Genomic DNA, 26,760 nt, shown 5'->3' with positions numbered 1-26,760 from the left:
CTCCAAATCATGGGTCATTCACTGTTACTTTTTAAAACATTTTAACCACTTTCTTGAGGTATAATTGACATACTGCCAAAAACTATACATATTTAATATGTGACATGTAATGAGCCTGGGGATAAGCATACACCTGGGAAACCATCACCACAGTCTATGCCATTCACAAACCCACCACATACAAAAGTCTCCTTTTGTCCTCCTTATTTCTGATCGATGATGATGTGCTTAAAACACTTAACATAAGTTCTGCCCTCTTAGCACAGTTTTAAGTTTACAGCCCAGTATTGTTAACTATAGACACTATGCTATACAGTAGATCCCTAGCACTGACTCATCTTATGTAACAAAAACTGTACCCTGGGACGCCTGGGTGGCTCGGTCGGTTGGGCGTCCGACTTCGGCTCAGGTCATGATCTCGCGGTCTGTGGGTTCAAGCCCCGCGTCGGGCTCCGGGCTGACAGCTCGGAGCCCGGAGCCTGCTTCGGATTCTGGGTCTCCCTCTCTCTCTGCTCCTACCCCGCTTGTGCGCTGTCTCTTTCTCTCAAAAATGAATAAATGGGAAAAAAATTAACAAAAACTGAGTACCCTATGACTGATACCACCCTATTTTCTCCTTCCCCTAGGCCTGGCAACCACCTTTCTACTCTCTACTTTTGTGAACTTGACTATCCTAGATCCCTCATACAAGTGAGATCATGCCCTATCTACCCTCTGGATATCCTAAATAAAGTCAGGCTTATTTCACTTAGCAAACTGAGTTAAAAGGCACATGAAAAGGACCAGACACAATGACTAATTTGGATTTATTCTTGGGATGCAAGGATCGTTCAACACACAAATCAATCAGCACGATAGACCACATTAACAGAATGAAGGATAAAAATTACATGATCATGTCAATAGATGCAGAAAATGCTCTTGATAAAATTAAATACCCTCTCATGATAAAAACTTAACTAGAGGCACCTGGGTGGCTCGGTCCGGTTAAGCATCTGACTCTTGACTTCAGCTCAGGACATGCTATCCTGGTTCGTGAGATTGAGCCACGCGTCAGGCTCTGCACTGATAGGTGTGGAGCCTGCTTGGGATTCTCTCCCTCTCTCTCTCAGTCCCTCCCTAACTCATGCATGTTCTCTGTCTCTCAAACTGAATAAATAAACATTTTTTAAAAAACCTCTTAACTAATAACATATAGAAGAAACTCGCCTCAACACAATAAAGCCATATATGAAAGCCTATGGCTAACTTTATACTCAATGGAGGAGAACTGATAGCTTTACTTCCAAGATTGGGAACATGGCAAGGATGTCTGCTCCCACCACTTCTGTTCACCATAGTACTGGAAGTCCTAGCCAGACCAGTTAGGCGAGAAAAAGAAATAAAAGGCACCCGAATCAGAAAGGAAGAAGTAAAATTATCTGTTTCCGTTGTATAACCTTGTGGACAGGAAACCCTTAAATGTCCACAAAATCTGTTAGAGCTTATAGATGAGTTTGGTAAAGTTGCAGGGTACAAAATCAGCGTACAAAAATGAGTTCCATTCCCTTATGCTGATAGTGAAGTGTCTGAGAAGGAAATGAAGAAAATAGTCCCGTTTACATTCGCATCAAAAAGAATAAAATACGTAGGAATAAACTTAGCCAAGCAGGTGGATGCCCTGTATGCTGAAGACTGTAAAACACGGATGAAAAAAGAAATCTAAAATGACAGATAAATAGAATGACATTTCATGTTCAAGGGTTGGAAGAACTAACATTGCTAAAACGTCCTTCCTACCCACAGCATCTCCAGATTCAACGCAATTCCTATAAAAATCCCAGGGGCGTTTCTTACAGAAACAGAAAAGCAATCTAAAATTCATATCGAACCACAAAAGACCCCAAAGAGCCGAAGCGCTTTGAAGCAAGAAGAACAAAGCTGCAGGCATCACACTTCCTGTTTTCAAAATGTATTGTGAAGATACAGAATCCAAGCAGTAGGATACTGGCATTAAGAACAGACATACAGGGGGGCCCGGGTGGCTCAGTCGGTTGAGCGTCCGACTTCAGCTCAGGTCATGATCCCACAGTTTGTGGGATGGAGACCCGTGTTGGGCTCTGTGCTGACAGCTCAGAGCCTGGAACCTGCTTTGGATTCTGTGTCTCCCTCTCTCTCCGCCCCTCCCCTGCTTATGCTCTGTCTCTCTCTCTCTCAAAAATAAATAAATAAATAGATAGATAAATAAATAAATAAATAAATAAATCGTTAAAAAAAAAGACATACAGACCAATGGAACAGAATCAAGAGCCCAGAAATAAATAAATGAATAAATAAATAAATAGACAAACAAACATTTGATTAAACTTATCAAAGATAAGTTATATCTTATATATGTGTAAGATATATATATATATATATACGTATATATATATATATATGTATATATATATATATACGTAGTCAACTGAATATGTAGTCAACTGATCTTTGATAAGGATGCCAAGAATTCACTTTTATTAAACTTGGTGTTTTCAAGATTCAGGATACGTATTTAGGAAGTATGAGACAGAAGCCCTATTAATACATAATTGCTTGCCTTTTTATTACTTAATGATATTTGTAATCAGAAATTACCAAGCTCCATAGAAAAGTATGAAAATATGCCCTAACTTGTGCACTCTCTATCAGACAGGGAAAGAAATATGAAGAATCTTCAAGAAACCTAACACCTACTTGAGAACAAGAAAATGTTATGTTCGTTTTTATTATTTCAGATTTGTTCAGTTTATATGTAAGCCTGTGTTAGTGTTACGAAAGAAAAAAAAAACTGTGTTTGGCGTATCTTTCGGTTTTTGGTTCTTTTTTCTTTCCTTTTCTCTTTTCCTTAGTGGTGAGTCTGTAAAGTAACTAGAAAAGTTAGAAATGCATGTAGGATTAATGCATATGAATGAAGTTAATCTCAATATCATAATATAAAAACAACTGAGGCATGAAAAATAACGAGTCCAACTTTGTATCAAAAGTTTAACCTGAGGTCAGAATTACATTTGAAATTACTTGGCCATGTTGGATGGTAACTTTTTGTATTGTGGAAATGTTTATCAGAAGCTATATTCTGCAGGTAAGAATCTACTTCAGTTTTAAAATAAATGAAGGGGCACCTGGGTGGCTCAGTTGGCTAACTGTCCGACTTCGGCTCAGGGCATGATGTCACAGTTTGTAGGTTCGAGCCCCGCAATAGGCTCTGTGCTAACTCAGAGCCTGGAGCCTGCTTCAAATTCTGTGTCTCCCTCTCTTTCTCTCTCTCTCTCTCCCTCTCAAAAATAAACATTAAAAATTTAAAAATAAAATAAAATAAAATAAAATAAAATAAAATAAAATAAAAACCATGAGTATAGTAGGAAATGACATGCGATTGTAATTCCAGTCAAGTTCCAGTCATCATTTACTTTCCTTGGACTATTTCACTTCACCATCAGTATTTGAGATGTTTGGACTGAAGAGAATGATCTTACACTCTTCTGCTGCTGTTAAGTGTAAATCATTCCAGAGCATTCTCTCTGTTTTCCTTTCCTTCCCCTTTTCCTTAGTCTTCCTGCTTTGGCAAATGGCCATGGGGTGGCTCATTCTTGTTGGGTGATGAAGGGAAACCCAACCGCTAGTCATTTCTGTCCCCACAAACCCTGGTGACGGCCACGCCGTGTCAGTAGAAATAGCACCTGATGATATTCGGAAAGTCTAAACCAGATGTAAGCTCTAAGTGCAATTCTGTGATCTCTTCTTCCAGGAGAATGAGTGCATGAGAATAAAAATTTTGGGAGACTGCTACTACTGCGTGTCCGGACTCCCCATATCTCTCCCGAACCATGCCAAGAATTGTGTGAAAATGGGACTGGATATGTGTGAAGCCATAAAGTAAGTGTAATGCTCAGTAGGACCCTTTTTAACTGTTTAATACTCTCAAGTTACAATGCTCACGACTGTTTCTGTTTTTCTCTCTACTGGGATTAAACACATTACTGTGCATTTAAATGTAAGTGCTCAGAGACTCAGTTATTGGTGTCTGAGTAACTGGGTCCAGAGTAAGACTTCTCCAAGTCTATTATTACCACTAGCCTTAGCGGAGAGCAACACGAAGATAGATATCTATGGGCAGGGATGGTTTGGGTGGTTTCAAAAGTGACTTTTTTTTTTCATTTAAATATCTGCTCTGAGCTTAAGTCTGTGCTCTTATCATGTGACAAAAATTTTCTTTTTTTTTTTTTTAAGTTTTTATTTAAATTCTGGTTAGTTAGGGGTTCCTGGGTAGCTTAGTTGGCTAAGTGTCTCACTTCGGCTCAGGTCATGATCTCACGGTTCGTAGGTTCGAGCCCCACATCAGGCTCTGTGCTGACAGCTCGGAGCCTGGAGCCTGTTTCGGATTCTGTGTCTCCCTCTCTCTCTGCCCCTCCCCTGCTCGTGTTCTGTCATCCCCTCTCTCTCTCTCGATGATAAATAAACGTTAAAAAATTTTTAATAAAAAATTTAATAAAATACTCTGGTTAGTTAACATACAGTGTAATGTTAGTTTCAGGTATACAATGTTGTGATTCAAATACTTTTATATAAACAATTTCTGGCAAACAGTATGGCTAAATTCAGGGTGTCAGGGAGAAAGTAGTTTTTATCATCAGACCACAATTAATATAAAAATCTAGTCCAAAATTACTGGATCTAGTAAAAAATGCTCAGTTCTATTAATTTAATTTCAGTTTATATCCATAGTGTATGTTTTCATCATAATTTTAGAGACAATTTACTTACATAGAATAATATTATGGTGACAAATACCAGCTAAAAGTGTGAGGTACAGAGTTAATTTTTTACACCAGTGCCATAATATGCTCTCATAATGTCTTTGGTAGAAGCCAGAATATTCTTCCAAATGGTAAAAGCTCTTGCTTGTTGTTTGTAGGATTGAAAGATTTTAGTTTATTGGGTTTTTTGATTGCCTATTTTGGTCGAGTGACTTTACCCCCTCCTCCACACATTTTCAGTCTAAACAGGACAGGAATTATGGTTGATGTTCCATCTCCTTGCCCCAGAGTAAATGGGGCTTTCAGTGAGAAAGCAACAAGTCAAGCAGTCACGTGTTTGGCCATCATATATACTAGTCATGTGATGAAATGGCCTGCAACGGTTTGTGGGGGCTTTCCCAAGGCTGCCCAGGAATAAATACTGAAGCCCACACTGCCTCCACTGAGTGTGGGAAGCCTCAGTTGTCCAGATCCCAAGCTTAGACAACTGTGGGCAGAACAGCGTTGGGAGACAGATGAAGTAAGTGGAACTGAAGAAAGAACTGAAGAAGGATTAGTCTGCTTCCCACCCAAAATCCATCATGTGGGAATCACCTTGTTCTTCCTGCTTCTTCCCATAAGTAACTCATTTGTCTTCTCCGACATGAAAAATATTTTACTTTGTGCCCATAGTAATTAACTATTTCAGACACCATTGGTCTAGACCATGTGAGTGAATCTAATCAGTAAAGCTAATAGGTTTTCTCAAATTTATAACCTGTCCCTGGAGGCAACCCCAGTGTTAGTTTTGAACATGGGATGAAATGGATTCTAGTGAAGGAAAGCATTTTCTTCTGGATTTCTTTTTCCAGTTGATGTGGAAAGACTTTGTAAAGGACAAATATATTTATTGTGTGCATGAGTAATATATTGGATTAAACAACACCCTTTTACTAAAATTTTACTTCTGCTTTTGAAGCAACTGTTTTCCAGTTCTGCTATGTTTTCCTTACTCCAGCATGTTGAAGAGCTTCTCGGAGAAAGAATGTTTACATTCTGTGCATTCACATGTCACCAGTTCATCAGTAATTTTTTTCTGTTCTATTTTTTTATTGTGGTAAAATATACATAGCATAAATGTTGGCCTTTAACAAGTTGACATGTACAATTCCGTGGCATTAAGCACATTTAAAATGTGTGCAGCCATCACCACTATCTACTTCCAGGACTTTGTGGTCTCCCAAGCAGAAACTTCATACCCATTAAGCAAGAATTCCCCTTCCCCTCTCTTCCCAGCCCCTAGTAACTCCTTCTCTACTCTCTGTCTCTATGAATTTGCCTTTTCTGGATATTTTGTATGAGTGGAGTCACAATATTTATTGTTTAAGAGTATGGCTTGTTTCACATAGTATCACATTTTCAGGGTTCATCCACGTTGCGCAATGTCTCAATACTTCATTCCTTTTATGGTGGCATGAGATCCCATTGTGTGTATATATCTCATTTTATTTATCCATCCGTCATAGATGCATAAGTACTATCTCACACGTCCAGAATCTCAGTAATGTTAAAAGATTTGAGGAAACTTTCCAGAACTCTTGCTTATTAAACTAAATTTAAGCTTCAAATTAGGCAACGGTTGTGTGTCTCCATCAGCTGCCACTCCTTGACCAAGAGCTTCCACATTGTCTCCCTGGTGTAGGTCATCTGTTCAGCTCATATGCATTTGACAAAATAATCAGTAATAGGTTATTTTGTTGCACTTACAATAAAGGGCAGGAAAAGAGAAGGCATCTCAGCAAATGTCAGGAATTATTTGTTCTTCTAAAATACAAGGGCAAATATTTCTGTTCCCCCTTATTGAGCCATACGATGAGGATGAATGCAAGAATTCTAAGTTTTTAAGCTGGTGGACAGAAAGGGTACGCTTGAACATAGAATTTTGCCATATTATCTCAGGTTTTTCCTAGGAACCAGCAACATGGATCAAAGAACATTTGTCTGTATTTTTCCTCCGTGTTTGGACCTCCGCACCTGTTCAGCACCTCATTCTCTATTAGCCAAGCACCACAGGGAAGCACGTCAGCTGTGGTTTGGAATCTTCCCAAGGCTTAGAGAGATTTTTTTTCCCCTGTCATGAAAGTGTAAACTGTTTTTAATAAAAAAAAGTAATATGCAGAGCCCTGACTTTATAAGTGACTAGGGTTCCTCTGAAACGGAAGAGATTGTCTACTATAATTTTTTTAAGTTTATTTATTTATTTTGAGGCCGGGGGGCAGAGTGCAAAGCATAAGCAGAGGAGGGGCAGAGAGAGGGGGAGAGAGAGGGAATCCCAGGCAGGCTCCATGCATGGGGCTTGAACTCACAAGCCATGAGATCATGACCTGAGCCAAAATCAAGAGTCTAACGTTAAACTGACTGAGCCATCCACGCGCCCAGATGGTCTACTATTATTGCAAGCTTTAAGCAACTATTTCAGTATTTTTCTATAGACCACCCAGGTTGCATCCAAATCCATTAAAACATTTGGTCAGTCAATTCATTTGAACCCTTGATCAACCCATCTTTCTAAAAAAGACATAAAGGCCATGGAGGTGGTTTTAAAGAGCCAAATCTTTCACCAGTCAGTTCTGTCAAAGTGGCCAACTACAGAGTGCGTCATCGAGCCTCTTATTCCCTCGTGACTTTCTGCTGACCATATTTGATAAACGGAAATGCCATGTGGTTGGAAATGTTCTGTCTCAAGAACAGAAAATCTTAAGAACAATTATAGGTTCTACAACAAACTTTTCAGGATCATTATCTCCCGAAGACAGAAACACAATAAATCCTTCAGAAATGGCCAGTAATTCATCAATTACTAAACTTATACCAAGTGTCTATGTTGTACTAGACCCTGAATCCACTGATGGGTATACAAACCACTCAGACCGGGTCTGTGTCTCCATGGGGCTGATACTCTGAGAGCAGATGTGGACACAGATGGGGAGTTTCGACTATACTCAGAGAGGCTGAAGCACAGAGGTGGGGTTCCCACATCAACCCACAAGGAGAACGCAGAAGGCCTTCCCGGATGAGGTCGTGCCTAAGCTGCTTGTAGAAGGCCATGTGACATCTGCGCCCTGTTAGGAAAGAGAGGCTCAGGGCAGTGAGGAGCAGAACTCTCGAGGGACCACCTCGAGCAAAGGCCCAGAGCTACGGCCCATATGGTGCCCAGGCAGCCGTACGCACCCATTGCTGATGGAGGATGGAGTGAGGGGGGTGCGCAGCTCTCCAATGTCATGTGGAGGCTCTGGCCCAGCATGTGGACGGAAGAGTTTGGATGAATTGCTAGTACCGAATAGGTTGTGATCTGTGTTGTGAAACAGAATGGGATGATAGGGAAAGAGAAAGGGGAGGGAAGAGAGGGGAGGGAGGGGAAGGAACAGTTTTTTAGATTCTTCTTACGGGAAACCATTTCTTTTTACACTGTGGGTCCATTTCTTACCATTTTTAGCTCTTCAAATGATGTCATTTTTATCACTGAAGCATGATATCCAGGCCTGCGTCATTTTGAGATGTTTATTTACTGTAGCCCACACCTGGTGACCTTCTCTCTGCTGGGTTGCAATCAATGTCATTGCTTCCTTCCACGTCTCCTCTGGGGTAGTTCTCTCCATGTACCGGGCACCTCTCCATACTTGCAGTAATATTTTAATTGATAAATGTATTTAGCTGGCAGAAATAAACAAGCATTTCCAGCTGCTGTTAAAGGACGTTCTTCATTTGTCTCTGTAAAGGAGTTGCTAATAGGGTCCTAAAGTATTTCTCAAATGATTTTTTTAAATTAGTTTTTTTAAAAATTTTTAAATGTTTATTCAGTTTTTGAGAGAGAGAGAGAGAGAGAGCAGGGGAGGGGCAGAGAGAAAGGAAGACACAGAATCTGAAGCAGGCTCCAGGCTCTGAGCTGTCAGCACAGAACCCAACGCATAGCTCGAACTTAGGAACCACAAGATCATGACCTGAGCCAAAGTGGAGGCTCAACCAACTGAGCCACCCAGGCACCCCTAAAGTTAGTTTCTTTTTAATGACACCTTATGCACCATTAAAACTTTTATGGAGTTTTGTTGCTGTTAAAGAATGTGCACGATTGAAGCACTTTGAAGTCATGGTTAGTTTGTTAAGAAATTCCTATTCAGGCTGAAGTCATTATTAGGCTTATTAAATAAGCCACATTATCCCTTATCGACAGAAAATATTCATTGGAGGTGTACATTGTGCTGAGTGCTAGAATCCTATATCATCTCAGACCGTTTCTGACAATACGAGGCAATGTCACACGATCCTAGGGTGAAAATTCAGAGCAGGTGTCCACACGTGACAGGTGCCTGATACACATATTTGTTGAAAAAGTAGAAGTTACAGCCAAAAGGTTACATTAGTGCTGACAGTCTGGCCTGATGTGGCTGGAGAGCCACAGCTTGGGAGCTTTTGGTGTAGTCTGGGAGTAACCAGGAAGAAAACGCCCTTTCTCTTGGCTCAGAGCTGCAATCTTCTGCCCCGGGAAGAAGTCAGGACTGTATTTCCAGCAGTCTGAGAAATTCTGAGTAATAAAATGTCCTGAAAATTGGCCAAGAGTTGCAGGAAGAAGACGATATCCCCGGATGGTGACATTGCCTGCCTTCTCTTTAGGAAAGTGAGGGACGCCACTGGCGTGGATATCAACATGCGCGTCGGAGTGCATTCTGGGAACGTCCTCTGCGGCGTGATCGGTCTGCAGAAGTGGCAGTATGACGTGTGGTCACATGACGTTACCTTAGCCAATCACATGGAAGCCGGAGGGGTTCCTGGGTAAGGCCGGACTGGATTTCTCTCTTCACGCTGTGCTTATGATTAGAAATGAATGATCAGCAAGAGATTAACAAGGGATTGAGTGCTCATGTCTGACGGCTTCTGTTGCCTCTGTTAGTAGCATGTTATTCCTGCCCTAGTGATCTCCTATGTTAATTCGATAAACTTGAACTCTCAAGTCTCACTCAATTCCACTACCCCATGACCTATGGTCAAAAGACTCTGGATATCAGATCCTGAATTATTTTTATTTGCAAATTCGTAAATAGTACCCAAAGGGAAAGATGTTTTCTAATGCAGTACAATGGCATTTCTCTTGACCAATGACCTCTGAAACCAGTACTGTTGAAATGAGGATGAGGCAGCAGCTACCTGTGGCTAGAAGAGCATGTTTCAGACAAGAGGATTTTGATGCAAGTGCAATAATTTGGAGAAGCGTGGGAAGCATGGAACTAAGTCATCCATAGTTGTGTGTAGATCAGCACACTCCCAAAAATGCCTCTGGCATATGTTTCCAAAAATATCTTCACACACAAAACTTCAATATGATCGAGTTTTATTGGCTGTAATTCGCCACACCCACCGTGCAGGTTTCCGTAAATGCAGAGAAGCTCCAAATGTTAATATCTCATGACCTCTGTGAGCATCTATCCAGAGCCCCATTTCATAAAATATAAACCTTACAGTCAATTTTACCAAGAACATACAGCCTTATACAACCTTTCCTTCACTGGGGCGGGAGGGTGGGGGGAGAAGGTATTATTCCTGACATCACAAGTAAACAGAAAAATCTTCATGTGTATCCATGTTTATCTTGATTATGGTTTTAAAATGGAATTTCAGACGTGTTCACATTTCTTCTGTCACCTTGGAACACTTGAATGGCGCTTATAAAGTGGAGGAAGGAGATGGTGACATCAGAGACCCATATTTAAAACAGCACCTGGTGAAAACCTACTTTGTAATCAACCCCAAGGTCAGTACTGTAAAGAGTCTATAATTAGCCTATCACTTCTGTGATTTAAAAGGGAAAAGGGCAAATTACTGATACAGGTAAGTGTTTTTAGTCGAGAATCAGTTTAATGTGCTACTAGTCTTTGCCTCTAAAATTACTGTAAATGCATGCAGCCATTTAATTATGGAACATGTTTTATAATAAGTTAAAACATTAAAGAAACCATTGGGAAAAAAATGCTTGCTTGTGTGATGAGATTACTGTCTATATGACAGGTTGTAGGTGTTAGTCAGCGTTAGTCAATGTATAAGTTAGTCCACGATGCTCCTGAAAGTCCCTCAGTGTGCCCACCCTGGCAGTTGGGAAATTACATAAAGACAGAAGGTTTTGCTCAGGAATTCAGATGATAAAAATCTAATGAGATGAAGTAGGATGAACATATAAGAAGAAGGAAAGGAAGAAATACCTAAAAGATTGGCAACTAAATGTCACAGGTGCGTTCGTGTGAGTACATGTATGTGCAGACAAGGTGAACTTGGATGTGATAAAATCCTCCGTTACCTGGAAGACCGTCCAAGCCACCCAGAAAGAAAGTTAGGAGCTGTCTCTTGCTCTGTTCACACCAAGTGTCAGGCCAGAGCAAGGGCTTGGAGCTCTCATTTCTCACAGCCCTTCTCAAATTCCTGCCAAATGAGTGTCACTGCTATTTGCAGACTAAGAATCTGCAGCTCCTAGGGGTTATGTAACTTCTCTTATGTCACACAGCTGGTAGGTGCAATATATCAGCAAGAAACAAAATCAACAAGATCAAGGGTATGGATGTTCACTCATGGTAACCTCCCTGAAACTCTGGGCTCCCCTTTGGGAAGACACTTGCAGCTAACTTGATGGTTGATTTGGAGACAGACGAGTGACAGTCAAGAAGACCTGTGGGGTGATAGGCAGAGGGAAGAATCAAATAAATAAATAAATAAATAAATAAATAAATAAATAAATATGTACAAAGAACATTGTGTTCAGGTAAAGAATACCAGAACACAGATGAGTAAGACCACTTAGCATCGTAAAACAGCCCCAATCTCTAACACCTGTCACTTTAGGAAACCACAGTCATCAAGAAAAAGTTGAAACAGATCAGCCTATCTGGTTTAAGAATTTACTTTATAAAAATGCCCATGAAAATGGCTTATTTTTTCCTAAGTTTAAATTACAGTTATCTTTTGCTATTTGGGGAAAAAAATCACTCAGCTCAAGCAGCTTGTAACACTGGGAACCAGTCACACTGAAGGAGTGAGGACAGAAGCCACGGGGAGTGAGGGGGTGATGTGGGAGGAATCGATAGTTGGGGCGAGGGGGCAGGAAGGAGAAGTTTTGCCCCTTTGGTATGCCAGGTGTAATGCTTTGTTTCTCACCCCAAGGGGGAACGACGGAGTCCTCACCTCTTCAGACCTCGCCACACCCTCGATGGAGCCAAGATGAGGGCTTCCGTCCGCATGACCCGGTACCTGGAGTCCTGGGGAGCAGCCAAGCCCTTTGCACACCTGCATCACCGAGATAGCATGACCACGGAGAACGGCAAGATCAGCACCACGGTGAGCTCTCCCTGTGTTCCAGAGCGCAGGCGCGCGCCAGACCCAAGCTAGTTTCCTAAACCAGAAGGCTGGGCATCTCCTGTCAGAATAACTGGTCTGCAGTGAAACAAGCCTAACCCCTTCTCCTTGAAGAGACCCCTTAGAAACAGCTATCGAGGTGTGAATGAGTGCCAGGCTCACCTTGCTAAGGGTTTCAACCAGAGTGATTTTACGTTATAACTCTGTAACCCAGGACCAGTTTGCTTACTTGTTATTTAACTCACTTATTAGCAACTAAATACAATTGAACTTTTTGTGGCGGTATTTTGTTTGTTTGTTTGCTCTCAGGAAGTAAGAAAGCCTGCGCATCCTAATAAAAGAACAAATGAAGGCATCATGCCCTTGCGGTTTGAAACAGCATCCAGACTGTCTTTTCATTGTGGAAATGTTCAAGCTGTGTCCGGGGCAGTGAACATTCTATTGTTGTAGCTCCTTATTTATGTCACTCCCAACTTCTAACAGATAATAAAGTGCCAAAGCGCTTTACAACAGGGACACTCTCAGTAAGATGGCTGAAATGCAGAGGGAGAATAGAAAGACCCACAGGGGGCCAGAAAACTGAATATGGCGAAGCACTTAGAATAATCGCAATGACGTTTGATTTTAAAATGATCTCTGAGTAAAATTTCACATACGATGGAGTTAATTGTACGAGGGATGCAGTTGAGGCAGAAAAGAAAATGGAATGTTACATAACCCTCAGGTTGTTAGGCAGCCGCGAACTTTCCCCATCTGCCCTGTGCTCCCTACTCCCAGCAGCTCAGAGTGACAACACCCAAGGCCCCCAGATCCACGTACTTGTTTTGACTTGGTTATATCTTTCCTCTCAACTTCCTTGGTGTTTTTTCCCAACTAACAAGTAAACGTGATCTGACAGAAGATCACACCCATCGGTCAACCAGGGAAACTGCCAGGACAGGTCCAAGAGCAGTTTCCAGTCTGTTGGGAAGCAAGAGACCCTAAGTCGGAAACCAGGCAACCAACAAGATCATCTCCGCTGCTGCTGAGGTCGATGATGATGAAAATGAAATGGAGATGTCTTTGGGAAGGAGATGTCTTTGTGGCGACTCTGGGGTTGTCTCAGAGAAAGAGAGCAGTAAACTGGGGAGGAGGTGGAGATCAATCCACTGGCCCCAACATAGTAATGAGTTGAAGTCTTCGGGGGGCAGAGAGGAGGCTGATGTGGCAGTTAGTTTCATCAACAGTAAGGAACAGAGGTCATCAAGGATGAGATGCACTGAGGTCATTGTGCGGAATCCATTCTAAGTGTAGTGAGAAGTCATCAGAGGATCTTCAGCAAGGAAAGGGCATGGCATAATTAATGCTTTGGAGTAATAGACCAAGAGTTCAGGGCGCCAGGGGAGAGCGATGCCCTGTTATGCTAAGGTTTTAGTTGCAGAAGGAATGAGAAGCAAGTTCAGGGTCTACAGTTCACGATACAGCTTGGCTGTATCCCTTACCCACTTTGAGAAAGACCCCACGGTCATTCTTATTAATACATTCCAGGGTCAAACAGTATCATTGCCAAAAGTTATTTCTTTTATCTAATCCCCTCTGCAGAACACCACTGATTCCCGATTCAACATTGATAGAGCTGGTAAATAATGCATTATTTTACCTTATGTAATAAAACTTAGAGTTCAGTTATTTTTAAAAATATATATATACCGTACCTTTCCCTAGGCTACCTATGTTTCCTAATCTAATGCTGTAGATAAAGCAGCCAAGAAAAGTTTCTTTGGAGCCACTTGGAGCAGCTTTGTCTCAACTTTTATTTTAATTTCTACCACAAATGTATAAAAGGGGGTCTTCCGGGTTTTCGTAAGTCTACTGAACATTTGGCAGTGGGTCCCCCACTGATAAACCCTGACCAGTGTCTCTCTCCCAGTCCCTTTTCAGAAACTGCTGGCACACTCGGGTGTGGATTTCTTCTTTTCGATCAGTGAGTCATGCTGTTGCATAGTTCACCGAGGGCACCGTCTCTTGACAGCCCAGTTCGGGCATGACACTTGACTGTACATTTTGTGGTGATGTGTGTGTTTTCAAGAACGTTTGAGTACCTGTCTGACGTCAGACTCCATTTTCACAGGATTGTAAGCTGTCTGCAGTAACTCTAACGGCAGTTGCCTGAGGCCCCTTGTGGGAAATCGTACCTGCAAATATCAGGATGTAAATTTTAAAGTTCCAGACAACAACTCTGATAGTTCTAACATCCAGAGTTTATAGACGACACCAACATTCCAAGTATAAACTGAGCTTTTAATCCTTTTCACATTTGTAATTAAGCTATTCTTCTCCACAGGGGTAATTATTTGTTACCTAAATGATGCTTTCCATGATAAAAGGAGAAATAATGTTATAAATGATCATCACTGAAAGATCATTCTTTAAAGCATGTTTTTGGAAACTAATAACCTTTTTTTTTTTTTAAATAGGATGTGCCAATGGGTCAGCATAATTTTCAAAACCGTACCTTAAGGTATGTTATTTGTCCCACTTTTTGATTTTCAAAGGCTTGGGGTTTTTTTAAATATTTCTGAAAGTAATTATCATCAATTAGAGTAACTCTGAAGGCCACTTCTTCTAAAAAGAGCAGCTGCTTGTGAAAAGCTCGATTTGATTGTTTTCAGCTTCTAAAAATGTAATTATTAATGTGACATTACTAGGTCTGAAAGAGCGAAATGGAAAAAGGCACCTGGTAAATACCTTAGAACTTTAAATTGTTTTCCTTAAAAATGACTCTTCTTAACCTTAATATGTAGTTAAAAAAATTGAATTTTCTTAAAATGAGTATGTTGCTTAAAATTACATTTTCGTATCTGTGGAATCTTGGAGATAAAAGCAAGAGAAATCCAGCCTTTCTATAGTGAAAATAAGGCCTGCCCGACCTGCTCAAAAAAAAAAAAAAAAAAGAAAAAAGGTTCACCCAAGTGTCCACAGGTCCCCTGTTGCCATCAACCACACAATCACAGTCACTAACTCTTTTTCATGTTCCTCTGGTTTGGGGGTTCAGTTTTTCACATCCATGTTGGTTGGGGGAGTTAAATATTTCTTATTGAAGTCATTAGGATAATTCATGAAAAGCCCAAAACTTAAGTCAGCCTTTCTTTCCCCACAGAGAAGTCTATTTATTCTGTAGACAATGCATTATATCCAAGTAAAAGTAAACACAATTAGATTGTTTCCTGCCACCTCCTTGCAAACAGTGACTTTATTCCAGAATCATCTCTGTGACTTTATTTGTTGGAATGAGCTCTAATTTGTATTTTGGGGGAAATTTTGAAATTGTAATATTGAGATCTAATACTCAGAGTCCTATGTTATAAGGATATTGGGTTCTTGGGCTTTTGAAGGATTCTTTAAGTGGCACGTGCCATATTAAAGAGAACTTGAGCTAATTTGGAAATATTATGGACCCCGTAAGATGCCCTGAGAAGGCGTGACTCATCAAGCCAGTAAGATGCTAGTGCATCAGCGAGGAACTGTCCACGGAAATTTCTTAGGCGTCTTCACTTTAGAGTCCGTATTCCTTCTGTGATCTATCTCGTCCTCCCTGCAGCTCTGCCTCAAGGGTCTGTTTACTGAAATCAAAGCAGGAAATCCCTCGTGCGGTGCCAATACGATGTGGGTGGGCAGTGGTTTCCGGGACGAGTGCTGTCTGGAAGACAATGATAATAAGCCATCATTTGGATCTGTACCAGGCATACGGAGAATCTAATTTCATCCCTACAGCGTGACTCCAGCATAGACGCTATGCCATTACCATTTGAGAAGGGAGGAAATAGAGGCGAGCGGGGTTAGGAGAATGCCCAGAGCTACACGGCTGGAAGAGGCGAGGCCCAGATTTGTGACCCCAAACTCTGCACTCCCCACCGCTCTTCTATCACGCCTGCCTTGCTAGGAGCCTCTTCCATGTTGACTCCACTTTCCTCTGTGGTGGTTGGATCTTTGGTGGCCCCAGGGCCTCACAGAGAGCTCCACTTCCAAATCGGACTCAACTAGGCTGTCTTCACGTGTCCTGGCTTCCTGAAGTGGCCTAGGTTATAAAATCTCTCTGTGCCTTCAGCCTGGCTACTGAGTCGGCATCACCTGGTGTTGAACATTATCTGAGATCACACTCTATCCTCAGATACAGTAGCCACGGCACGGGAGTGGGTCAGTTGGGGAAAGAGCTCAGAAGAAAGGATGGAGGGAGATTGGAAAGCAGGGAGGGGGGCGGTGACAGAACACAGACTGAGAGTCAGAAATGCCTGAAGTCTGGGAAACAAAGCCTTAGCTGACAAACTAAGAGCTCCTAGTGATAGATTCTCACCTCCAGGGGTATCCTATCGTTTGCCATAGCAGAGATCACAAAATCACAGAGATAAGGAAACTATGTGTTAAGAATTATTATCCAGATAACCAGTAAATACAGAGGATTGTGTAATAATACGCATTTATCGGCTACGTCATGTGCTACCTTTATAGCATTGAGTGCTGTACATTATGTAAATGAATCCTAAAACAGATCCACAGAGGCAGTGCTGTTGTTAGCCCCGGGCGTAGCATTGAAGGGTGACATTTTCCTATGAGTCTCCAGGTACCTCCACTATTCTTCGATTCAGTGAGACTTTGTGATAAAGAACAGCCACCAAATTGAAGTCCGCAAAGTCAAGCCTAAGCATAGCGCTGCTAAAAAGAAAACTGAAGGCAGCTCCTTGCCTGGAAGCGAGAATGAACCATCCTAGATGATTGCTAAGTATCTTGCTCTTTAAAAAAGAAGGGTAAAAATTAATTTGCCTTCTTCAACAGCTTAGAATCTGGCATGCTAAAACTTCTTCGTTTGCTCCTGTCTGGGGGCAGATCGCCTCCTATCATTCTGCTCTTGGAGCAGGGATGCCCTGGGCCTGTTTAAAAAAGGCAGGACCTGAGGACACCAACCCACAAACAGGGATGGGTTGGGAAGGCCCATCCATCTGGTCCATGATACTTTCATGAGATTTAATTACCGCTAGCCGTGACATTGAATACGTAATGCTATTCTTGTCTGAAATCAGAGGAGTTACTGTTCTTCCAGAATAGAAGGCCCATCCAATGAGTTTTTTAACCCGCCAGAGCACAGAGAAGCCTAGTGCTGTCTCCACTTGGGACAAGGTGGCTTGATGATGCGGTGCACAGGCTGGGTCAGGCCAGTTTGGTGACGCTCCCCTGTGCTTTCACTCGGTACCGCCCGCTGTTTAACTTTTAGAAAATAGGGATTATTTTGGTTTTCTCCTTTATATCATTCTTATGCTAATGGTCAGATTAACTGAGAGAACACATTCTTTTGACTTAATGTATTTACAAGGCATCCTTTATTATGGCTGAAGATTATTTTCTTCTTCTTCTTTTTTTTTTAAAGATTATTTTCTTCTAAGACCAAGTGAGTGTCTGCAGATATATGTGGGGTTTTCCCGTGAACTGTGCTTTCGAATACTGAGGAAGATTTACATGCATCCAATTAAGCTTTGATATGCCTCAAGGAAGAGTGTACTTCTGCAAATTTTTGAAAACTGACCAAGGGAAACATGGACAAGGCATAGCTTTTTTTCTTCAACCAGACCAGATTTTTACAGGGGAATTTCCAAAACCAGGGTGTTCTGTCATAAAATAAAGTTTACAAAGGCAACACGTCAAGGGCTAATGCATCTCCTAGGACAGAAAGTTCTTTTATCGTAAATACCAAGTACATATCTTTCAGCGTGGCTTTTTAACGCCTGGTATCGTTTCGCTGTAAGTGAATAGTGAGGCAACATTTATTGCACCAAAAAACTCTAGTCAGTTCGCTCAATCGGCAGAGTGGCTCAGTGTTAATAGAGTAAAGGCTGCTCATAGACTCTTGTTTCATTTTGCCTTTTTTTGAATTCAGTGGGCAGAATGAAAGAGAGGTTTTGGCATCACAGAAAAATGGACTTAGTATTTGGTTTAGTCATAATCTCTATCATAATCTTTCCCTTTTCACGTAGAACCAAGTCGCAAAAGAAGAGATTTGAGGAAGAATTAAATGAAAGGATGATTCAAGCAATTGATGGAATTAATGCACAAAAGTGAGTACTTCTCAACCTTAAATTATCACACGCTTTTTATTTCAAACCCTAGTATGTGGAAATCATGTCACGCCTTCCAAGAATTTTAGCTGAAACTCTGTAATACTTACCATGACAAAGCCATTCCTTTAGAAGCTTTCATTTCACCTCAGTTGTCCTTAATAACAGCTTCCATCAATTAGAAAAATTTTAATCCCTGCCTAAGAAATCCTCTCCAAGTAGATTACTGACAAACAACATGAGATGTAAACACAGAAAAATCAGAGCGAAATATGGTCAGTAAGTAAGATTTTTTAAAGACCAATAGGAATGCCCTATGGGAAAATCTGAGTTGGATTATGTGACTGTATCTATTGAAAATGCATTTATTCCGCTGAAAAATCAGGGAAGGTGGAAGTACCTGCATTCTCCGTTGTCGAAGAGAGGTTTTGAGCATTAGAATCTGAATTCGTGGCAGTGGTGGGAAGATGAAGGGTTCTTTGGGGGACAAAATGGCATTCAGTCTGTGAAGTCTGTGAGTTGCCAGTGTAGTTTTAAATGGTCCAGGAGACAGATGCAGGGGAAACCATGTAAAGAAGGTGGTACCTTTCCTAGCCTGGACATAATAACTACATTCATTGGCCTTGAAATTCTCCGTGGGTCCATGTGTCATGGCTGAATTCCTGGAGGGCAAAAGATGGGTGACAGTATGGTGCCTGGTACCCATTAGACGCTGAGTAAAAGCGTTTTTAATTTATTTTTTTTTTTAATTTTTTTTCAACGTTTATTTATTTTTGGGACAGAGACAGAGCATGAACGGGGTAGGGGCAGAGAGAGAGGGAGACACAGAATCGGAAACAGGCTCCAGGCTCTGAGCCATCAGCCCAGAGCCTGACGCGGGGCTCGAACTCACGGACCGCGAGATCGTGACCTGGCTGAAGTCGGACGCTTAACCGACTGCGCCACCCAGGCGCCCCAAAGCGTTTTTAATTTAAATTGTAGCCAGCACATCCATAGGTCCAGATGAAAAGACGTAATGGAAAACTTTCCACGATTTTTATCATGAAAGTTGAGTCATGAAAAGTACGAATGGTTTTCACCTAAAGTCCCTGCTTCCAGAATTACGTTACACAGCTTTAAAAACTGTGTCTTTTCTAGATTGTTCCTTAGAAGCATTCATTTTAGGATATTTACACAGCTTATGAAGGACTCTCTTGAGTGTATATGTATGTGTACATAGGGTGTGTGTGTGTGTGTGTGTGTGTGTGTGATTGCAGAGATAACAATAAAGTTATCTTGATTGTACTAGAGCTATAATTCGCATATGCTAACGTGTTCAATTAACACGTGTCTGGAGCCCCTCATTGTGCTCCAAATAGAGAAAGCCTCCCCCCCCGTCTTGGAGCACTCGGGACACGCCAGCAATGCCCAGACAAATGCTCTGCTCTGCCTGGCACCAACAGCAGTATAAAAGTCAGCCTCAGTTCTGCCCCAATCGAAACCTCAACACATCACGAACCGAGAAACATGATGACCTGGAATCTGGCAGCTAAAACCCAGGGTGGAGTCTGATGACGTGTGATATGGGTGGAAGGATTTATTCGTTCAACCAGAGGAAACAGCACCTACTACTCTGACCCACCAGAAGAAAACACAATATTGGAAGAAAGAGAACACCTTGTTCCTGACCACGTGTAGCCCATGACCGTAATCACAGTAATAATAGAAAACCCACGTCTAAAACGAGCCTCAGCATGTCTTCCCACAGGACCCGTACCTTCTTAAACTACCTTTGTGTCCACCTTTTAGAGTGTTCCTACTGAAGGAATCATTAGGTAGTATAATCGTTGGCTTGGCTTTATTTTTGTCGAGGTGGCCTTCGGATTGTCTGTTTGTACTGTATCATTTCGTATTCAAATACATGCGGAGCGACCGCCTTCATGTTTTAACGTAGGTTTATTCTAAGGTGATGTTTCATGTCGGTGTAACCGCTTGTGTTGTAATTTTCCCAACATGTTTCAGAAGCGAAATAGGGAGAAATGTCCTGCTGTACTCAAAAGCCAAAAGGGAAGTGTTTAAATGGAAGCTGCTTTGCATATATTTTTTAACGAGACTCATTCCCATTCTGTTAGACCTTATTCATCACCTGCTCTCGTGCCTTCGTATGATGGTCTTCTGTCTTTGAATTTCCACTTGAGGATTCCACAGAGACTCCAGACTTGACGTACCATTCTGTCATTTTCTGCAGTGGGCAGGAAACGGTGATTTATATGCATATTTTCATGTATTCATTCATTTAGTCATTTATCAAGCATTTTGTTAAGGGCTGGGCAGTGTCAGCATGTGCTTGACATCCAGGACACAAGGCGCAGTGTCCCCTCGCAAAGCCCTAAGGGAGAGAAGTCACCGCAAACGTGCTCAGGGCGGAGGTGCAAGAGATTTGACTTAGTCTGGAAGGCGAGGTGACGAGAAGAAAGCATGATTGATAGTTCTGCACGGAGGAGACTTGCCAGAAGCTTCTCTCAGAGCCTCATTGTGGGAAAAGGGAGGCCTCATGGTCAAAGGTGCCCAGGCCATCCCCTCTAGGGGCAATTTCTCTAGAGGAGGTGGGCTTTCCTGTAAGACTAACTTTAATAAAGGGGCATTCATTCTATATGGTTATCTTGAGGATGGGACTGCCATGCCAGGTTCTCCCAAATTTGTTTTTTTTCTTTTTCTTTTTTTTTTTTTTTAATGTTTATTTATTCTTGAGAGAGAGAGACAGAGACAGAGGGAGAGAGAGACAGAGCACAGGCAAGGGAGGGGCAGAGAGAGAGGGAGACACAGAATCCGAAGCAGGCTCCAGGCTCTGAGCTGTCAGCACAGAGCCTGACATGGGGTTTGAACTCCTAAACCGTGAGATCATGACCTGAGCCAAAGTCGGAAGCTTAACCCACTAGGCTGCTCAGGCGCCCCTTGTTTTTTTTGTTTGTTTGTTTGTTTCTTTTTGTTTTTTTGTTTTTTTTTTTTAAAGCAAAAACAGAAAGAAGTGATATGAAAAGTTCTAAGAGAGAAAGACCTTGGCCTTTGTGCTGAAGGAAACGAGCTGGAGGGTGCATGAAGAGCTTGTGCGCCAAGTTTAAATATGTGCGGTGGGCGGAGTTGATGTGCCAGCGTAGGACAGACAGACCAGAGCGTCTCAGACCGCAGGGCTGAGGCAGGCTGGGCCCCCCACACTGAGACACCACCTGTCCAGCAGCATTTATCTCAGCCTGGGTTCTGTAGACCATCTTTCCCCAATGTCACGGGCCTTAGTACACCGTTCAGGCCACCGAAGCCTTCAGTTTCAATACTGCCTGGAGAGGTGTTGTAGTGACAGAGCACCACGGGGGGACTGAAACAGCAGACATTTACTGCTCACAGTTCTGGAGGCTGGAGGTCCAAGATCAGGGTGCCGGCGTGGTCGCGTTCTGGTGAGAGTTAACCCCTCGGTTTGCAGAAGGTTACCTTCTGGCTGTGTTCACATGGCCTTTTCCTGAGGCTGTGCAGGGAAAGAGAGAGAACTCTCTGGTGTCTCTTTGTATAAGGACGTTAATTCTTTCCCATCAGGGCCCCACCCTTATTCAGGCCACGTTGATGGAACATTGATTACCTCCATAGAGGCCTCATGTCCAGATACAGCCGCACTTCAGGTTAGGCCTTCAACATACAAATTGGGGGGAAATAGAAACCTCCGGTCATCACCGTAGGAAAGGGGTCCTCTCTCTATTTTATAGTGGCCTCTTTGCCGTGAGAACCTACATGCTTACGTGCCAGAAGAATTCTGGGTAAGGATGTACGTGTACTTAGTCCCCTCATTCAAGTCAGGATCTTGTTCAGGATCTTTGCTGGAATCTTTGCTTGAGCTGGGCCTAGCACAAAAAAACAAACAAACAAACAAAAAACCTTGGCATAAATTAATTCAGAGTCACTTGGGGCGCCTGGGTGGCTCAGTTGGTTGAGCAGCTGACTCTTGATTTTGGCTCAGGTCGTGATCTCACGGTTCGTGAGCTTGAGTCCCAATTTGGGCTCTGCGCTGACAGCATGGAGCCTGCTTGGGATTCTCTCTCTCTCCTTCTCTCTCTGTCTCTGTCTCTCAAAATAAATAAATAAACTTAAAAATTTTTTTCAAATAGAGACTCGCTCATTATATAGCCCAGGAGTGGGGTTGATTTTCTTCATCCCATAGGCCTCCTGGGTCAGGAACCGTGTCAGGACCCCATAAGTAAAACCCACATTCCCCCTCCCTTCCCTCTTTCCCCTTTCCCTTCCTCTCTCTTCCTTTCTTTTCCCTTCTTTGCCTCTCTTGTAGTTCCAGTTCCCAAAAATCATATTTGACCTTATCAGCCCCCACTAACCTTTCCTATTCCAAACATGCAAATCACACAAATGTCTGAGTGTCCTGCTTGTCAGTGAAGAGCTGAGGCCATCTCAGAGACCCTCTGACGGCAAAGCCTGTGAGAAGAATACGCTCTCCTTCCTTCCGAGGAAAAGGTCAGAAGAACCCAGCACTCGTGGCTGACGAAACTTGGTGTTAAGTGTTAGGGACACAGGGAAGTGAGGCCTGGCCTGGAGCACTTCCTGTCCACCCGCAGGACACAGGCAGGCAGCGGAAACCAGCCCTGGACACAAGGCCCTGTTCATTCGGGAGCTGCTTTTACTTCTCCTTGATATATTTTGCTCTTACTTTATTTCCAATCTGAGGTTACCCAGAGGCGCTTCGAAATTAGGTTTTTCTCTCTCAATAAAGGAAAAAAAAAAGGTATTTTGAATACGTTTCCTCCATACATTATTCATGGTTTGATATTCATAACGAGCACACGGTTCTGAAAATGAATGTGCTTAAAATTTATCTTCGGTTTTATTTTCTGCTCTTTTTGCTGTTTAACCAACCTTTTATTTCTCCAGCCATTCTCCTCGAACAGAACAATACCATACTTCTTGCAGCTGGTACGGTAATAAGAAATACCCAGAAAAGTCTGTTTCCCTGATAGCTAAAGCTTATGCCTTGAACCAAAAGGCATTTTTATGGTTCTCACTTTCAGCGGCCATCATTTCTAGAACACATCACTGACCTCTGTGCCTCGCTGGGAAGTGCGCTGTCTGTAGCGTAGATCTGTGGGTGAGTCAGGCTCACCGCGGTGCACATGTGGTGCGAGGTTCTGGACGCAGGGCTGTCCCGGTAGGACCTGGACAAATGTGCTGGTCTCCTGGGTTAACCAGTCGTTAGCCCCGATGGGAAGCATCTGTGTACATTTAGAGACACCCCCCCCCCCCCGCCCCCGGCCATCCAAAATCAGTAGGCGGCTGGACTTGCCGATTACAAGGTAAAGTGCAGTCGTTGACTTGGCCTTCTTTCCTGGATCCTCAAATCCCTAGCCCCCAAACATACCTCAGGGAGTCGAAATCCGTAGGCCACAATGGATTGCGAAAGAACCACAGTGAGAAATTCATGTGAATTGATAATTACTTGAACAGATACAACAGTTTTTGGAAACCTATGTAAAGCATAGTTTTATACCTAATATCCTCAAATATATATACTCTCTCTCCCTCTATATTGATATGTATGTATAGATGTAGATATATGGTTATATGCATTGGTAGATATATGCACATATACGTTATATATACACACGTATATACGCACTTGTAGATATATGCACATATGCATTATATATGCATTATGTATGCACACGTATAATATATACACACATATCTATAATGCCTGTATACATAACTCAGTTTATTTTTTTATTAGAAAGGTATTTATTTAAGAAAACTAGGGAAGTAGAAATGTAAATTCCTCCGTGTAATGACCCAAACCAGTTGGTGATGTATTTTGTTGGTATCGATTTCTAGATTTTTTTCTCGGCACATAGATTTCCATTTTTCCTTACATTCCTGTACTCGTGGATGTAAGAATGTGTATCTTCGTGTTTCACTCAGCTTTGTTTTCATCGAGTGTGCGTTTATTTTATTCCCAAGTGTGTGACCGTACCAGGCATGGATCACATGCCCGGCTTGCTTGGTGTCGCTCTTCCACTTGCAAGCGTGTAAAGCGTCCTAGAGAAAAGTTTTGTCCTGAAGCTCTTTGTCTATTTCAACCGGCTTCTTGAAACCTGTTTCTAAAAGTCAATCCATGCGTCAGAATGCACACTTTCATATGATTTTTAGTTATTTTTCAACATCTGAGGGATATATATGTATTACGCACGTGTTTGCATGGATATATATATTTGCATCTACGTACTATGCGAGTGGCCTGAACCGATCACTTAATGTATTAGTATTTTTACGTATTTTTCAACACCACATTCAAACAAAACTTTTTTACTTTATGGAAACGAAAGACATGACCGTGAAAGTATTTTCAGTAAGTGTGAAAGAAGCAAGATCTTCCCTCCCGGAACTCAGAGGACACCCTAAATGGTTTCGATGCTCTGATGTATTGTTTGCTATAAGCTAAGAAAAATGGCAGTTTTCTATGAACCAAATTTTTCAGGGGATGAAACTACCATGTGATTTCAGTAAAATGTCAGGAAATAAATTTATCGATGTACTTGAATCTTTTTGATGGCCTATTTCCCTAGTTATTTAATTCGGGACCACGAGTTTCAGTTTGGTATGATGACTGTAATGGCCAATTTTCCCAGGAGGGTCACTCCTAAAGAGGGGTGTCATATTTGCACATCCCCTTCTTCCTAGACTCTATATCCAGACATCTGGCATCATGCAGTTTTTTTTAACTTCAGTTTTGGGTGATTTACAATAAAGAAAGAAGGATGCCCGTTACTGTTTAAAAAGTAGTTTTTCAGCTCATTGGTTGAAGGGTTGGGTTAATGATGTTTGTCCTTTTTATTTACAGGCAGTGGCTCAAGTCTGAAGACATTCAGAGAATCTCGCTCCTGTTCTACAATAAAATACTAGAAAAAGAAGTAAGCTACTTTTTTATTCCCCCAGTCTTTTTTATCTGAAATGTGAGTTTTTAAAAATCCCTTCATGAAACTGTGCTCCTGTTTTCTGCACGAAGCACTGACATCGCCTCGGACTATATCAGACCTTTTTACAGCCTTTTCCGTGTTGCTTCCATGCACAAGGTGTTGCACTGTGTGTCTTGTCACTGAGTTTCTGTCTGGCCGGGCACCCGACTCAGCCCTGCAGGTGGCAGTGGCATCTTCAACGGGTGTGAGATACCGGGCTAAGGAGGAGACAGGAGCTAATGACTGGCTTTCTCAATGGCACATTTTCTTTTCTTTTCTTTTTTCTTTTCCTTTCTTTTCTTTTCTTTTCTTTTCTTTTCTTTTCTTTTCTTTTTTAAATGTTTGTTTTTGGAGAGAGAGACAGAGAGCAAGCAGGGAAGGGGCAGAGAGAGAGGGAGAGAGAGAGAGGGAGAGAGAGAGAGAGAAAGAATCTGTAGCAGGCTCCAGGCTCCGAGCTGTCAGCACAGAACCCGACACGGGGCTCGAACTCATAGACTGTGAGATCATGATCTGAGCCAAAGTCGGATGCTTAAGGAAATGAGCCACCCAGGTGCCCTTCAGTGGCACATTTTCTTAGAAAAGTTTTTAAAAGAAAATAAAACCGTTCCTGATAAATGCACAGCTTCTTTACACAAATCATTGAACAAAAATATGAGATTTACATTCAACATCTGTTTGGGAGAATTAGAAATGCCAAACTTTTAAGTGTTCATTGCATCTAAATACTTTTTGCCTTGTGACCCCTCCAGTAAGAGATATGATAGGCTCAAATAAAAAAGCCCCATGTATTTGGGCTTTACATGTTAGGCTTAACATGCATTTGCTAAAATGTATTAAGTAATTGCTACCCCCCCCAAAAAAAAACACCCCTCTTCTAGGTTGGTTTTATTGCATTTGGCTTTTGTTTTGTTTTGGTCTAGAAAAAGGAACAAGCTAGAGACAATTTTTATCATCCGGCTATATAATTACAGGCTTAGTTCAAACAAAAGCTACTGTAGTAATGTCAGTGGTCGCCGCACTGGTATTAAAATTTTGTTGAGAATATTCAGGTCATTGCTTTATGGATATTGAACAGAATAGCCACAATCCATGAGGGTTGGATTTTCTAGTTGCACCTAAACTTTCTTTTGTGTTAGCAGTCAGTAAGATCAATTGCCTGCTTCCAAGTCAACATACTGACTGCAGACAGCTTACCAAATTGACGTGTGACATAATTCATCATTACTATCGACCATTTTATCCTTGAATAACTTGAACAGATACTGATGGTTACTTATCGTTTAAATGTGAAATGATTCCTGCCTGATTCAAGTCCGTTTCCCTTATTAATACCACAAGGAAGTTCCAATTCATATCTTGACAGCCCAAAAGAAGGTGAAAGACAAGGGTGCAAGTGAGTGCAAAAATGTAATCACACTTAGGCAATTATGTGAATATCGCTTCTTCACCAGCGTGTAAATTATCCTGTTAAGTCACAAGTAAAATATTCAAGTAAACAGAAGGCGATCGTCATCTTAAAACACAGTTCTTGCTGACATTCTC

General features: G+C 41.9%; 1 protein-coding gene across 1 annotated transcript in view; it reads left to right on the top strand.

Annotated features, from left to right (window-relative positions):
• The window catches only part of ADCY2 (adenylate cyclase 2), a 422,494-nt gene that overhangs the window by 284,081 nt on the left and 111,653 nt on the right, over positions 1 to 26,760 (top strand). The window contains exons 7-13 of the mRNA XM_047074450.1: positions 3,770 to 3,897; positions 9,429 to 9,587; positions 10,431 to 10,563; positions 11,961 to 12,134; positions 14,609 to 14,652; positions 18,158 to 18,238; positions 25,104 to 25,173. Coding sequence (XP_046930406.1) covers positions 3,770 to 3,897; positions 9,429 to 9,587; positions 10,431 to 10,563; positions 11,961 to 12,134; positions 14,609 to 14,652; positions 18,158 to 18,238; positions 25,104 to 25,173 — 789 coding nt within the window. The remainder of the gene's footprint in view (positions 1 to 3,769; positions 3,898 to 9,428; positions 9,588 to 10,430; positions 10,564 to 11,960; positions 12,135 to 14,608; positions 14,653 to 18,157; positions 18,239 to 25,103; positions 25,174 to 26,760) is intronic.

Source organism: Lynx rufus, unplaced genomic scaffold (assembly GCF_022079265.1).
Source record: "Lynx rufus isolate CCGP_SWC_20201006 ecotype Redwood Valley unplaced genomic scaffold, mLynRuf1.p SCAF_1, whole genome shotgun sequence".
NCBI classification, from domain to species: domain Eukaryota; kingdom Metazoa; phylum Chordata; class Mammalia; order Carnivora; family Felidae; genus Lynx; species Lynx rufus.
Note: the sequence above shows the minus strand (reverse complement) of the source record. Positions and strands in the feature narration are given on the sequence as shown.